At 54.4% G+C, this 15,832-nt stretch overlaps 2 protein-coding genes across 2 annotated transcripts; both read right to left on the bottom strand.

The window, feature by feature from the left end:
* Positions 1–1,607: 1,607 nt before the first annotated feature.
* Positions 1,608–12,736, bottom strand: LOC149370598 (uncharacterized). Its single transcript, XM_089562308.1, has 2 exons — positions 12,333–12,736; positions 1,608–3,829 (listed from the first exon to the last, which is right to left on the bottom strand). The coding sequence occupies exon 2, from the start codon at positions 3,815–3,817 to the stop codon at positions 1,742–1,744; it is 2,076 nt and encodes a 691-aa protein (XP_089418434.1). The 5' UTR covers positions 3,818–3,829; positions 12,333–12,736; the 3' UTR covers positions 1,608–1,741.
* On the bottom strand, positions 12,207–14,274 carry LOC149370597 (uncharacterized). The gene has a single exon (XM_089562309.1). The coding sequence runs from the start codon at positions 14,092–14,094 to the stop codon at positions 12,736–12,738; it is 1,359 nt and encodes a 452-aa protein (XP_089418435.1). The 5' UTR covers positions 14,095–14,274; the 3' UTR covers positions 12,207–12,735.
* Positions 14,275–15,832: the final 1,558 nt, after the last annotated feature.

Below are 15,832 nucleotides of genomic sequence, written 5' to 3'. Positions count from 1 at the left end.
GCCCGTTCCAACCTTCACGCGGACATGGGCTGCGCCTGTGCCGCATCCTGCGGTGGGAGGCTTGGCGACAGGTACGGCTTTTCCAAGAAAGCCTGTTCATCGCCTGCGACCAAGTCTGTCAGCCGGCAGGACACCGCCGTAGGTTGCACCAAGAACTTCAAATCGCCGACCACACTACCGAGTTCACCTGGCAAAGGTTCCTTTCGCTCCTTTCGATACCAAGAAAACGTGCGGCACCGCCCGCCCGCGAAGAGGTTCGCCAGATAGGTGGCATCACATTGCCCTTGGATGTCCTGAACAACCTCGAGCGAGGGCCGAAATTCTGCACCCAACCAAAGGTCGATAAGACAGAAATGCTCGCCCTGGTGCGATGCAGTGCCACAAAGGCGAGGACGAAGCCCGAAGCTGACCGATGCATTCTGGAAGGCGTGGAATCTCTGCCCTTCCGTTCCACGTGTGGACCACGCATCGACGATCCGGGGACAGTGGCTTCACTAAAAGCTGCAGGCACAAAGCTTTTGCTGTCTGATAAGGAAGGTGGATTTGCGGTTTTGAGTTCGGAGGACTACACAAGGAGAAAGAAGCTATGCTTAGCAAAAGCAAAGCAAAAGAGGCACTCCTGCGTCATACTGTTTATTACGAGCTCCTCAGCCCAAATTATGTTGGACGTACGCGTCTAATTCTCCCACAAGCTCTTAAGAAACGTGTAGTAGGGTAGGAAGACTCTGAGCAGAAAACTGGACGGGCGATCAGACAGTTTGATGCTGGAAGCCTGCGTAAGCATCAGACGATTTAGTCTAAATGCTTTTATGATGATATCTTCTCGAAATGATCCTTCTTGTTGACGCTGGCGCTGAACACGTTGTTCCACTAGCCGGGCTCGCTTTGCTACATCACCATGCTGGTCCTTCGATCTGTCTAGCCTCACGCTGTCCTTGCTACGCTTGCTAAAAACGCTTTGTGGTTCTCGAACCATGCCAACGCGGCACCATCTTAAAAGCAAACAGAATTGGCCAGCTGAACGGTGGCATCTAAGAGGTTGCATTTGCTCACCCGCTGGTAATGAATGGGCCACTCATCCATGTCTTCCCTAGCCTGTCCAGAAAAGGTCGACGGTTAACGGTATTGCGGCCATGTGGGCGCTGCCGAACTTGGCTGCCGTGTGTTCCCTTCTTGGGTCATTCTCACGGGCAATAGGGACAGTCCGGCGCGTCGACGGCTCCAGCGAAGTCGAGAGGGATCTGTGGTGATCTGCCCAGCACCTCCACCACAACTGCTACGTACTCAACACGTACTGAAGCATGTGTTTACAACGTTCTCTAATGGGGATAGAGAGCTCAGTAAGGTGAAGTCGAGTAGCTTCTTTGACCTGTGCGCTCCTCTTCCCCTCTGCTTTGTTGTCGACACAAAGCGCGCGGCAATATTAAGAAAACCACTCACCATTGAACTCCAGCAAAGTATAGCACCGTCGTAAAATGCGAAACGCTTTCTCCAACACCCACTGTAAAAAATTACAATTAAATGCTTTTTTCGTGGAGAAAGCAGAACGTCATAAAATAAAAAAAAGACTAGGATGAGGGGAGAAAACACACGACCCATGTTTATTTTGTCACCATCTGATTTGTGCTCTAAATCATGATCAATTCATTGCTGCCTTTTCAGGAAAACAATGCCATTCACACAGCACAATCATCTAAGCTGATCACTGTGTTTGAAACTGCAATTTCCTAGCCACACGTTTTTACGTGGGCACTGAGTTGAATACTTTGGAAGAAGAGTTTTTTCGGCGGACTGCTTCAAGCACCAAGAACTTGCTCTCTTCGCGCGTCTTGCCTGAGGCGTCGGACACTGCACCGATGAGCGAGTCACACGCGGAGAGTAGTTCAAGAGCTGCCACTGAACGAGAATCCACTGCCATGCCCAACACGTACTCCACTGCGCGATTCAGAAAAGACCGATTCCGGTTCAGGACGGTTTGGAGAGAACGCATATTGTCCCCGGAATCGAAGATTTCGAATTCGAATGTCAAAAACACAAAATTGTCCTCTAGAGCACGAGTCAGCAAGCCGACAGCCTTGCTGCCGAGACAGTATTTTGCGAACTTGAGGCGGTGCAGGCTTCGGTTCGCACGAAAAGTAGCCTGAAGAGCCTTGACGTCTGCGGTGCTTGAGAGGTGTTCTTGGATCTCCACATCGCAGACACTTTTGTTGCGGGCGAGGCCGCTGAGGAGTGCAGTGACAAAGGTGTCCGAGCGGAGTGTCGGAATTACGACGAGCTTCTTCAGAGAATTTGTAGCCTCCAAAAAGGACACAACCGCAGCAGCAGAGCTCACCGACTCAACGCGCCTAGGGCACAGGATGGTGAGTTCTGTCAGCGAGGCACACATCGTCCGAGCCGCGGAGAACCACTCCACGATTGCAGAGGAACCGGCGTCAGCTGTCCACCCAACACACAGTCGAGAGAACTCGTCGTCTTCTCGCAGACGCTGGGCGCAGCCTTCGAGTCCATATGTGTTCCACGTCACATGGAGACGAGCATGTACATTCCCTGCCGGAGGCCATGCGGGCTGCCATTGTTCAGAAACGTGAATACCGCCGAGGCGTACAAACTCAAGGCTGCTGTTTACAGCCAGGCAATCGACGAATTTCTGCACCAGTGCTTCGCCAGTCATTCGGTTATAGGAGATGTCGAAACGCCTCAGTGATGAGTTTAGAATGAAGGCATTAGCCAGTGCACGACCTCCGGTATTCCCGATCCGGTTGCTGGAGAGATCTAGCTCCTGTAGCGTGTTGTTTTCCCGAAGAATGTCTGCGATTACCATAGCGAAGGTGTTGTCAAATCTCGTGCTGGTAATCTTGACACAGCTGAGTCCTCTGTTGGCCCGCAGTGCTTGAAGGCCGTCCCACAGTGTCGAGAGGCAAACCGGGAGCCAACTAAGAGAAGCAAGGCACAGCTCCTTCAGAGTGCCGTTGTGTTCCAGGGAAGCGAGGATGATACCAACCGCAACCTCTTCCACAGGCTCTATCGAGAGTTTCTGAAGTGTCTTGTTGCGCTTCAGCGCGGCAGCGAGGACTACAGCATTCGGCTCCGAGAACTCTTTACAGCCAGTGATCTCTAAGGAGCTCAAGTTCATAGAAGCGGTTGAAGCCGAGAATAGTTTCTTCGCGACTGTGACTGACATTTCACTCCAGAGCACCAGGCGGCGCAAGTTACCCCGGCAAATTGCACTGGCGATGGCTTCCGCGAAATTCTGGTCTATTATGAGAGGTGTCACATCCAAACACACGAGTCCAAGCGATATTTTTCCTAAAGCATTACCCAGAACACGGCACTCGCAAACGTGCCGAGAGGTTTCGATAAATTCTAATGGGTGGGCTAGAACCTCCACGAGGCCCTTGTTAGCCACTAGTGCCTCGCTGAGCAAAGCTGGAAAGCACGATACGGGAATTGCACCGGCTCGCAGGACAAGGCGCCTGATGCAGTGGTGGTGTGTCAGCAGCCAGCAGATCAGGATGGCAGCTTCCATTATGGAGTTGTCGGAACGCGCGACGTCCACGTCAACGCTTCGGATGGTGCTCAACGTCAGGGCTCCCGGGGAGTGTTCTGTGAGCTGCATCGCCGCCTCGTACAAGGTTTTGTTCAGGACGGGCAAGTGCCTCGCTAAGCAGCAGCTTGTACGGCCACAAGGTGTCTTCAGGTTCAACCCACTGTGCTTTAACGTAGCCAGTAGCTTATTTATCCTGGCCCCAATCCGCCCAGAATCCAGACAACGGATTTTCCTTTCGATGCCTCCGTGATCGCTACACGCCGACTCCATGTCGTAGCCTTTCTGCAACGAGAAGCGACCCAGACCCTTTATATTTCTCACTATAGTGTCACCAAATATATTGCGCACCCATCTTTTCGGAAATTGCAATCTGCTGAACATTTAAATAGAAAACAGAATGAGACTACAAGAACATTAGGCAAAGCCGTATTGTCGACGAGTGCACATCGTGCAGTAATTTCAGAATAACGCTCTCTTCAACCTACCAAAGCTCTGTTAGCTTGAAGGACATGATTATATCTCCCTGCCCAAAATGTCCGGGTATGAGAGCACATGTACAGAGCGTATTCCATACTGGTTTGGTTTGGTTTATCGGGGTTTAACGTCCCAAAACGACTCAGGCTATGAGAGACGCCGTAGTGAAGGGCTCCGGAAATTTCGACTATCTGGGGTTCTTTAACGTGCACTGACGTCGCACAGTACACGGCCCTCCAGAATTTCGCCTTCATCGAAATTCGGCCGCCGCGGCCGGGATCGTACCCACGTCTGCGTATTTCATACTCATGCAACGCTGTCATTACCTGTATTCCCCTTCCACGCTGGAGTTTTTGGTTTCATTTAAGCTCGGCGGATTACCAACGAGCCCTATCCGTCCTTGCCCTCTTTTACACAGGGCAGAAATACTGGCCACGAAAAAAGCTCTTTTAGTTTCCGCAATGATAAGTGAAATGTGGCCTCCGCAATACAGCACAACAGGCAACTCATGCCCGCACCTCCGAACGGATGCCATGGGGTCAAGATTATGTAGCCATTACTGGTGGGCGTCTCGTGAGCAACAGTAGGGAATGGGTAGGAAGCAAAGCTTTCGAACAAAACAAAATAACAGTGGCGTGCATGCAGTATATGGCAGGCACAATTTAATAGACTTAGGTGTGACATACAGCTAGTTAGAAAATACCTTGACCGTAAAAAAAAAAGCTGGAAAAATTTTGGGAAGCACTGATACTTGTAAAGCACTTTTATAGTCACGGTTATAACTTTTAGTAGAATATACCCAGAAAAAGCCCATTTTGAGCATTCAACGGATAATCATTGTAGAACATAAACATTATTTGGTGATCTTAAACAATGATCATAATGACATTTAAAAGTCATCATTTGAATATTGTCTACTTGGAATGGTAACTAGGGTTTGTAGTAAAAAACATCACGCTACTTTTTAATCTTAAAGCATGATGTAGCGTTCGAAAGGAAGAAATAATGCTACTTCAAAACACATAACAAATTTATAACATTATTTTAATGTTCCGTGCTTCCTGCGGATAAGCAAGGCGAATCGAACGTGATTAAATGGCACGCTGTCGTCAGTGAAGGAAGCAGCTAAGAAGACAACGCAGTAAGTGCCACAAGGCAGCCAACATGAAACAAAAGATCACAACAACCAACATGACACGAAAGATAACACGACACGCGGTTATACGAATTCAAAGCGCTGGCTTACTTGACATTCGAAAGAAATTCGTGCTTACACGATGGAGAAGGGGGAATGCGCTACTTCTTCCCCGGTCTCACGCCCACCGCGTTCGGTATTCGCAGCAGCACGCTGGTCGGTGAACACAACAAAGGGGCAGCGGCGCCAATGCCATCGTTACTGGAGACACCGGGAAAATGGCAGCGAAATGACCGCTTCAACGGCGCCGATGGAACGTTTTAATTGCATTTGAAGAGCATTGCAAGAGCAGCCGGCAACACACGAGGGCAAGCACAGGAGCGGGGGGCAGAGACGTAGGGAGGCGCAAGTGGCAGAACAGGAAACAGAGTACACACCTGTGAAACGCCAGACGAAGCACTGAAACACCGCTAGCGTGCAGGAACGTGTAATTTTGGTTTTTCGGTTTGCCAACAGATGGCTCTGATCTCCGCGCATCTCGGGGGGGAACCTTGGGGGGAACCTTTTTGGCATGGAGGAAGAAAAACTCTTTCCTCGGAGGAGCTGGCTTTACTGTTGAGCACGTCCAAAGGGCCACGTGCATTCACGCATCGTGTTCATTCGCGCGTAGTGTTCGGCCAACATGCACAAGACAACCTTTAACGAGGTATAATCACATGAAGATTATTTTTATTGTAGTCTCCTGTAATTTAAAGGGCATATTGTATATGCGGTAACAGATAATTCACCTCGTTGGCAGTTGTGTGGTCTGGCAACCCGAAAAAACGCGGCGCGACAGCGCCGCTTCACTTTTCTCGAGCGGGTGCTAGCGCGTCGGCAGCAACGCGGGCGTTGGCCGCGCGTCGCGTTTTTCGCTCGCGAAAAACGCCCCATGTGGTTTCAGCTTAAATTCGCACGGTCTGAAACACACGGCAATCAAGGCGGGCTTACGCTCTAATGCTGATAACTTCCCATCACGCCATACAAGCGAAGACAACGACAAAATGCTGCCATTGCCGCGACAAGGTCGTTGCATCTCCGCGTGTACACCCCTCGCACTTTCCAACGTCGGCATGTGGGCTCGTCAGAAAGGAGCGTTTCTGCACACCCATGTGCACACCCGCCCGACCTAGTCACGTGACACTAGTGGTGGCGTTGCTGTTACGTCCCTCCTCATTACGCGCACTGTCTCTTTTTTATTGCTGCCTATATATCTGTTCCTCCTCTGCTGGCTCTTCCGTTCTTTCTCTCTCACTCGCTCTCTCTTTATCCTATCGCGAAGTTGCAGGGAGTCTTATAACTCCACCTTTGAGTGGCTTTGCGGCTCTGAGGCGGGTGCGCCCGTAGCGGACAGCGAGTGTGCGCGCTGCTGCTGGGGCCATTTGAGTTCGGTACCTCAGTGCTCGTGTCCTAGGTGCGGGGAAATTTTCAAGGCATCTCGCATTGCCCCCTGCCCATGGTGTCCGTGACGAATTCCGGTGCAAAGGCTGCGAAGTTTGAGAAAGAAAAAGATGTTGGATGTAGAGCGGCAAGCATTTGCCAGTTTCACGCGTGTGTGTTTCTCCTGCGCTTGTCCTTCGGGAGTCGCTGCTTTCGAGTGCTTGGCATCAAATACTAACCGCTCAAGTCACTGCATTTTGATAAATGTTGCGTAAGGAAATGCGCAGAATATAACCTACCGCTATATACAGGGTGTCCCAGCTAACTTGGAGCAAGGTTTAGAAAAAAACCTAAGCGTACTTCAGAACTGAAATGGCATGGATGTTGTTAGGGTTTGTTTAAAGTTACAGTACCATTTTTTTTCGCTCGTCCTATTTGAGTGACTAGTTGAGATTAAAAAAATATTTCAAATATTGCTTGAAACGTTCAGGCGTCAGTAGGAATGTTGTGGAGCTCCAGAAGTAATGTCCAACCCAGGCACTTGAAACGAGATAGACTCAACGTGGCCGTTTTCATGCGGCAGAAACGAAAGCCCGCGGAGTTTAAAAAATACCACGTGACAGTATGCTTTGTGCGCCCGAATGCGCCGCGATTACAGCGCTCTCATCCGTGCTTTATGAAAAACATCACTCACTTCGCGCCCAAGATAACAAGTAGCAAAGACGCATATAACGAGCTTGATCACGGCGTGTGAATTACGCTGAAAAACGGGAGCCGCGCTGTCTTTCAACTGCCGCCCGTACCCACTGGCGCTTATCTTAGAACCAAGCACAACGTGAAGCTCTGTCTTGGGCAGCTTGAAAGGCGAACTTTTAAGTATGAAATGCTTTTAGCCCCCGTTGTCGGCAGTGTGGTGACGTCACGCCGAGACCGAGAGCCATCATCCGGGCACTGAAATCCACTCATCCGGTCACTGAAATCCGCTCATCCGGGCACTGAAATCCACCCATCCGGGCACTGAATTCCAGTCATCCGGGCTCTGAATAAAAGGGAAGTTTATTCAACAGTGCAAACAAACAAAACATTGGAAACACACTCATGACTGAAGGCAAAACAAATGTATACAAAGCAGGTGGCCACCCAGAAACACCATGACCTTATTTTAACACACCGTACATATCACAAATTACAGCCTATATATAGTGCATAGAACGAACACTGGACAAAGAAGAATCAGCCTCCCGTAGCAACGACGCACGGCGGGGGGGGGGGGGGGGGGCAAGGATCTTTCTCAGGGTGATTGGCCCTTTCAAAATTATACACCACCATCCTCGAACAAACCAGCATAGTCGGTAAAGAGAGGGGGGGGGGGGGGGGGGGGGTCGGCCCGGCTAATACCGCAGCGCCGGCATAACCAGCCGACCTTCGTGCACGACAAAGAAGCGTGTGTGCCACCGTCGCAGAAACCGCGCCTCCCCATCCGCTGCAAGCCTTTCAGACAGGTATTGCCAGATGAGGAGACGCAGGCTCTGCAACGCAGGGTACATAGCCGTCGCCGGTTGACGCCGGGCTTCGGGCAGACAGCGGCGACGCCACAAAACAAACATAGCGGACATAAACACTAGTTTGCCAAAATAATCCCGTGGTTGCCGGATGCCTGGCCCGGCACGAACTGAAAACATCCGATACACCTGCCACCACATTATCCGGGCAGCACGGCACTCAAAGAAAGTGTGTCGCGCTGTCTCTCGCGCTCCACATTGCGCGCACTGGGCGTTGGGCACAAGGCCCCATGATAAGAGGCGTTCGCGCGTGGGGAGGACTCTCCATCTCCTCCTCCACTCAAAGTCGCGAACCTGCGGAGGGAGACGACTTGTGCACCACGTGCGCCACTTGCGTACCGCGGTGCGCCGCTGGTCGTCGGCGCCAAGGCGCACGCACGCGATCATCTCGCTCAGCCGAGACGCGGGCGTCTCAGTCAGGTCGACTCCTGGCAAGTCAGAACAAACAGACTGCTTAAAACCAGCAGCCGCTCTATAGAAGCGCAGAGGCCTCTCGGCCTGTGGACCTATATGGCGCTCAGTGGTGAAGAAGCGCCGCACTGTGCTCATCCAATAAAACATGAGCGAACGCCCAAGGTATGCGTCGCTCTCCACCAGCGTGGTTACGAGCTTGGCGCTGAGCGCACGCGCCATGGTGGCTTCACAGGGCAGCCCGAGTCCTCCTCTAGAAGGCGGCAGCTGGCAAAGGCGTCGAGCGACCTGCGCCGTGCCACCGTCCCAGACAAAGGCGCCCACAAGGGACGCGAGCCGACCCGCCGTACGACGCGGCATCACTGCTACGCGGGCCACATAGTGGGCAAAGGCGCACGCGCGGCCCTTGATGACGCTCACCCTGGCCTCCATGGAGAGGCCGAACTGCGCTGCCATCCTTAGCGCGCTCGTCGTGCGAGCAACAACTTCATCCCATGTCCGGGACGACACACCGCTGTGCTCAAAAAGGACTCCTAGCACTCGGACCCCGTCCACGAAAGGAATGGGCACCGGGAGGGGATCGCTGAAGGTCCCAAAACGAAGTGCCCTGCTCTTGCTGGCGTTGAGCTCGGCACCAGACAGCGCCGCGTAAGTAGTAAATACGGCCAGGAAGGCCTCAAAACTCCGGGCGTCTCGGACGAAGATTGAAATATCGTCGGCATAGGCCGAGACGACGATTGTTTCCTGTCCTGTCAATGGAAAGCCGCGGATGCATTCGTTGGAGGCGACGCTGCGCAGCAGGGGGTCCAAAGACAGGACGAACAGAGCTGGAGAAAGAGGGCATCCCTGGCGCACGCCACGTGTTACGGGGAAAGGAGCGGTGACTGACCCGTTCACCAAGAGTTCGGCCGTGAGGCCCGAGTACAACGATTTGATGCGCTCAATGAAGCTGGCAGGCAGCCCAAAGCACCGCAAAACCGAGTATAAGTAGCGATGCTCTACTCTATCAAAGGCCTTAGCTTGGTCTAAGGAAACAAAAACCCCGCTAGTCCTTTTCGCGTGTGCGTATGCGAACACATCGCGCGTGAGCGTGAGCGACGCAAAGACCGAACGGCCAGGAACAGCGCAAGCCTGGAAGGGGCTAACGAGGTTTGGCAAAAGAAGACGCAAGCGAGCGACGAGAATCGAGCGACCAGTTTGTAGTCAGTATTGAGCAGGGTTATCGGCCGCCACGCCGCCGGGCATGACGACGTCGTTCCCTGCTTTGGTATCAACACGATTCGGCCCGCACCGAAAGACGGTGGCAGTTGGATTCCCTCTTGATCTCGTAGAGGGAAATTTAGTTAAAGATGATTGTTGTAGGATTCTTGACGTCTTGAAGATTCGTTTTGCTCAATCACATTGCAGGAGGACACTTCTGGAGAGGTTAAACTTTTTATAACAATTAAAAGCACAAAGGAAGATACAAGCAAGGAGAAAACATATTTACACTTGACTGGCTCGTAGTTCTACGGGACGAAACCAGCCCTCGGTCCTGCCGAAGCAGCGGGTTTTAAATCCCATGTCCCCGCCCTCGGTGGGAGAATAACCAATCAAGTACTATACAAACATCCACCCAATAACTTATTGGGGAAAGGAAAATACCACCAATCAGCAATTGGGGAAAGAATAACACAACCAATGAATGATTGGGGAAAGAAGGTAACTCATCGCGACACTGTACACATATGCACACTTTCCACCATCACGATTTCGGATAATTATGCTTTCCCGCTGCGAGCTTCGCGAACACTCGCTTTCCCAACGTCCGGTTGCCCCAAGTTCGAGGAAAGCCACTTCAATCCATCTCTTTCCCATCGTCGCTCCTCATGCCTGCAGCTAGCGTGACAATAGGTCAAAGCATGCCGCTGCATACATGGTACAAAGAGCCACGCACTGTGACGCGGGTCAGCCTCGCCGTACACACGTGCACACAGGATGCCGCCTAACGACTGAGTCCATGAGGGGAGTTTGACGTCTCCTGTAATCCCCCGCCATTCGGCGCCTCCGTTCTCCCGCTGGGTTCACTGACCCCTTTCTGTGCGGTTGTGCGGAGGGCCCAAGAAAAGCCCATAATGGGCATTCCACTACGCGACAGGATGCGGCAAACAAACTACAGCACCGCGAACTTCACTGTGGCTTAGCTCCTTCCTCGAGGAAAGCGTTCACCAAATGCGTGAGGAAGTCCCCGAGCACATCAAAGAAGGTGTAGTAAAACCCGGAGACTAGACCATCTGATCCGGGTGCGGAGGCGCGATTCATGTCGCTTAAGACTGCGTAGACCTCCTCCCGCGTGGCGCGAGCGCAAAGAGCCGATTCCGCGTCGTCGGGCGCGTGGGGAAGGGCGGCGCAAAAGGCGTCTACAGCAGCGTCAAACCCATCCCACTCGCACAGGCCTTGCGACGCAATGAGATGGGCAAAGTGATCACGGAAGACGTGCTCGATGTCTTGGACCTGCTCGGAAATCGTGCCATCTGGCATAGTTACGATTCCAATACGGGCCGGTCGGTCGCTCTTGTGGCGGCAGCTGTTCGCGTGAAAGAGGTCAGCGCGTTCCTGCGACGGCATGCGGAGATTCGCTGCGGTACAGGAGGCCTGGGACCCCTCTTCCAGGATGCGGTGGTACCGGACGCGAAGAGTGTCCAGGCACTCTCGCATCGCAAAGGTGAGCTCACCCCCTTGCTTCACGATACGCATGCGGCGTAGCACGTCGTTGAGCGCCGCAGTCTTCCGCGCGTGCTTTGCTCTGCCAGCCCGAATGAGAACTTCTCGCCATCGTGTTTTCAGGGCGTCCCAAATCAAGGGACTGAACTCAAAGAGGGCAACAGAGTTCACCAAATCTGCACGGATGTCGCGAATGCTCTGGTCGTCCACCAAGAGTGAGACGTCCATTCTCCAAGTAGAGAAGGTCGCAATTCGGCCCGAAGCGCACCTCAAGGATACCGCGACAGGTAAGTGGTCGCTGAGTGCTCGGGCGCCTGGTGGAAATGGCACTACCTCGCAGGATATTAGTTGCGGCACGAGGGCTGGAGGTAGGTACACCCGGTCGATTCGACTGGCGCTACGGCCCCTAGCACGTGTGGCCACGAAAAGGTTCCCGTGCAGTTCGACCCACGTTGGTTCGACCCACGCGTCCGTAAGGTGCAGCTGGCGATCCAGTTTGCCTAGCTCTTTGGCGTAATAATTGGATGCACCATGACCGGGGCCCTGAATGTCACGCCACGAGTCTAGGACGCAATTAAAATCCCCCAGCAGGACATATGACACGGATTCAAGCAGGTGGGATGTAAGAGAACGGAAAAACTCGCCTGTCAGAGATCGCGTGACGGGCGCGTATAGGTTTACAAAGCGAGTCCTCCGCCCGTCGAGGAAAATGTCCACCACCAGTGCTCGACCATCGTAACCAAAGTTACAATGCGCACCTGCGCGGAAAGCCGGCGTGAGGAAAACAACTCCCACACCGCAAGACCGTGAGTCCGTCAAGGAAAAGAAAGCATCGACATGAAAGCGTGAACGGAAAGAAACAACGTCTGCAGGGGTGCGAAAATTACACTCCTGCAAAAACAAAACATCAATTTGGTACGAACGCGCAAGGTGAAGCACATCCCGTTGCTTATCGGGAGAGCGAAAACCCTGCGCGTTAAAGGAGGCGAAACGAAAAACAGCCATCATGAAAATAAAGGAAGCAATGTAACAAAAATAAACAACGAAACAAGTAAACATAACAAAACGCTGACGGACTCACAGTACAGTTCTGCGGATAGAGTCTGCGAGTGCGTTGATACACCGGCGCTGGGGGGGGCGTTGAGGCGCTTGGGAGGCGTCCCGGGTCCCTGCTGGCGTCCTGGCTGGCGGCCCCGCGGTGGCGGGACGACGATGCCAAGCGGTGCTGATGGTTGCGCGGTGGAAAGGTCCGGCCGATGCGCGCGGCTGCGGCAGCAACACACAGCCACACACGCACCAACACACTCCACCGCACAAACACCGTCCATCGTTCGCCAAACGCGCCGACGGAGCCAGCGCGCCGAAAAGATAACGGCGCCGTAGAGCGTCGAAAGAACGGCGCTCGGGCGGCCGCCGAGCAGGGAGGGGAGGAGGAAAAGGCCCGATAGGGCCTGAAGTCCGGCGAGGCGGCGCCATGGCGGAAGCTATTCGTTTCCCTCGACGTCCATGTGGACGCCGTCGCCGTCGTCGTCTGCAGTCCTCGGTTTCTTCTTCGGCGCCTGGGTGGCCGAAGAGCAGGTCGCGCCGCCGTCCGACGACGAGGAGAGCTGGCGCTTGGGGTCGTCGAGCTCGAGAGCCTTGCGCGCCCCCCGCACCAACTTAGCTGCGCACGGGCCCTGCGGCGGCAGGGCGACCGGGATGTGCGGCGGCTTCGGTCGCGACTCGCTTGAGCCGTCGCTGCTCGGGGCGTCCTTCACGGGTGTGTGCAGGGCGTCACTGGGGGAGGGCGAGCCAGGCGACGTGGTGTCCGTGCCCGTGCCCTCGTGCTGCGCCGCCGTGGGCGCGTCAAGCAGCGAAACCTCCAAACTCGGAGGTTCCACAAAAGAGGACTCGCTCTGCGAGTCGTCAGGCTCGGACGAGGTCGATTCCGCGACGTCGGAGTTGCCCGTGGACAGCTCCGTCGCGGATTGGCCGGACGAGGTGCCCGCCGTCTCCGTGCCCGCCTGGTCGTCATCGAGCTTGGTCGCGGCGTCGTCCCGCACGTCAGCCCCCTCGAGAGGGCTCGCCGCCGCCTCCTGTGCCGCGCCGCTCGAACCGGCGCCAGCCCCCTCAGGTGGCGCCTTCGGCCCGGGTTGCACACCAGGCTCCTGGGAAGGTCTGGCTGCCGCAGCAGCCGCGGCCGCCGCGTAGGACCGCGGCACGACGCAGTCGGAGGACGGGTGGTCGCCTCCGCACCTCTTGCATACCGGCTTGCAGTTGGCGCCGATGTGTCCGTACGCGCCGCACCGGCCGCAGCGCACCGCCTTGCACGTAGCGCCGAAGTGGCCCTCGGCGCCGCACCGGGAACAGACGCGTTTCATGCCTCGGTATTCAATCATGGCTCGAACACCGGCCACCGTCAGGAAGTTCGGCGGAGCCCGGGTCATCTCGAGCTTCACCAGGCGCGTCCCGTTCCCGATGCGGTTCCTGGACTGGAAGGCGACCTCGGTGATGGCGCGCACCTTCCCGTACGGTTGGAACGCCGCGGCGAGGTCCTCGTCGCTGACGCACGGGGGGAGACGGAAAACCGTCACGTGCACCACTGGAACCCCCATCTGCTCCAGTGGCACCTCCTTTCCGGCGATGAGCAGCGAGCCCAACGCCACCATTTTCACTGCCTGCGCCATGGAAGCCACGGCCGCCAGGAAACGTAAACCACCAAGGTGCTGCATATATGTCAGCCCCCCGACTCCGAGTACCTCCTCGAGCAGGTCGACGAGGCGATCGGCCGGAACAGGTTCCGGCACAGTAAACAAAAAGCATTGCGCCTTTGTGGGGCGCACTGCAGGGCAGGGTCTCTCCATCGCGACGGGGCCCGGGTCACCACGGCAGGAGCGCGGCGCCGGGCAGCAGGACGGCAGGCAGGACCTCCGGGACGCTGGATCCGGGGGCCCGCCTGGACAGGAAAAGCTCGATGATCCGCTGGCTCGACGGGCAGCGTAACGGCATCCGGGCACCGTACGAGACTTAACGAGATTTTACGAGACTCTCTAAGCCCTCCTACGCGACCGGCATGCAAGCGCCGGTTGGTCTCCAAAGGAGTCACAAAAAAATAACTGCTGCCAGTGCCTTCTCAATGTTTATCAAGATATCAGTCGCTGTGCGTTTGATAATGCACGGAATTATAATTTCTGATTTCTAATAACGTGCAAAAAGCACATAAATGCCACGATACACTTCGTTGTCATACGTGATCTCTTAGGGGCTTCGCGCATCGACGCAAAGCCGCGCAGGCGCACAGGGGCCCGAGGGAGAAGCGCTGCGTTCAAAGGGCAAGGCATCGCGCCGAACGGGTGGTGGCGTTCCTCCCTTCCATTACGGTGCTGTTCGGGTGTCCACCGAGATGGCAGAGAATTACTGCGCCATTTCCTTTCCTCAAAAAACCTTGCGTTCAAATGGCAAGGCATCGCGCTGAACGGGTGGTGGCGTTCCTCCCTTCCTGTACGGTGCGGTTCGGGTGTCCACCGAGATGACATTAGGCCCGTAAACATTTCATGCTTACTCTACTCTCGGTTACGGGAGAGGCAGAGATTTTTCCCGAGCGGAACTATACTCCGTTTCATACATCATGTGCAACGCGGTGAAGGCCACGGAAGTAGTCCACAGAAAAAAATAAAGAGAGGTGTATCCCTCCGCGCTGTTTTGTGGCCGTCCGGTCTAACGCGTCGCTCCATCTTCCTCCCTTTCCGTTACGGCGAGGTTTAGGTGTCCACCGAGATATGACAGATACATTTCCTTTCCTCAAAAACTAATTTACCGACGAGCAAGGCGTATTTGTCGCGTTTCAGATTGGTCCAAATTGTCGTCACGCCGCTGAGCTGGACGCCATTTTCTCAAAAGTAAAAGGGAGGCGGACAGAAAGAGTAAACACGGCGGCCAGCGGGGACAGCGAAAACGTGAAATGGAAAAAACTCTGCCTCTCCCGTAAACGAGAGTAGAGTAAGCATGAAATGTTTACGGGCCTAATGTCATCTCGGTGGACACCCGAACCGCACGGTACAGGAAGGGAGGAACGCCACCACCCGTTCAGCGCGATGCCTTGCCATTTGAACGCAAGGTTTTTTGAGGAAAGGAAATGGCGCAGTAATTCTCTGCCATCTCGGTGGACACCTGAACCGCCCCGTAAAGGAAGGGAGGAACGCCACCACCCGTTCGGCGCGATGCCTTGCCCTTTGAACGCAGCGCTTCTCCCCCGGGCCCCTGTGCGCCTTTGCTTCGATGCGCGAAGCCCCTAAGAGATCACGTATGACAACAAAGTGTAACGTGGCATTTATGTGCTTTTTGCACGCGTTATTAGAAATCGGAAATTATAATTCCGTGCATTATCAAACCCACAGCTCCACTGATATCTTGATAAACATTGAGAAGGCACTGGCAGCAGTTATTTTTTGTCTCGTTTGGAGACCAACCGGCGCTTGCATGCCGGTCGCGTAGGAGGGCTTAGAGAGTCTCGTTAAATCTCGTTAAGTCTCGTACGGTGCCCGGATGTTCTCGTTTCAGAGCCCGGATGACTGGAATTCAGTGCCCGGATGAGTGGATTTC

The sequence above is a fragment of the Amblyomma mixtum genome, chromosome 1 (assembly GCF_055824585.1).
Source record: "Amblyomma mixtum isolate Tamu chromosome 1, ASM5582458v1, whole genome shotgun sequence".
Lineage (NCBI taxonomy): Eukaryota > Metazoa > Arthropoda > Arachnida > Ixodida > Ixodidae > Amblyomma > Amblyomma mixtum.
The sequence above is the reverse complement of the archived record's forward strand: the minus strand, read 5'-3'. Positions and strand labels throughout refer to the sequence as shown.

Coding starts and splice junctions, on each gene's coding strand:
- LOC149370598 (XM_089562308.1), bottom strand. CDS start 3,817: ATGGAGTCGGCGTGTAGCGATCACGGAGGCATCGAAAGGAAAATCCGT.
- LOC149370597 (XM_089562309.1), bottom strand. CDS start 14,094: ATGGAGAGACCCTGCCCTGCAGTGCGCCCCACAAAGGCGCAATGCTTT.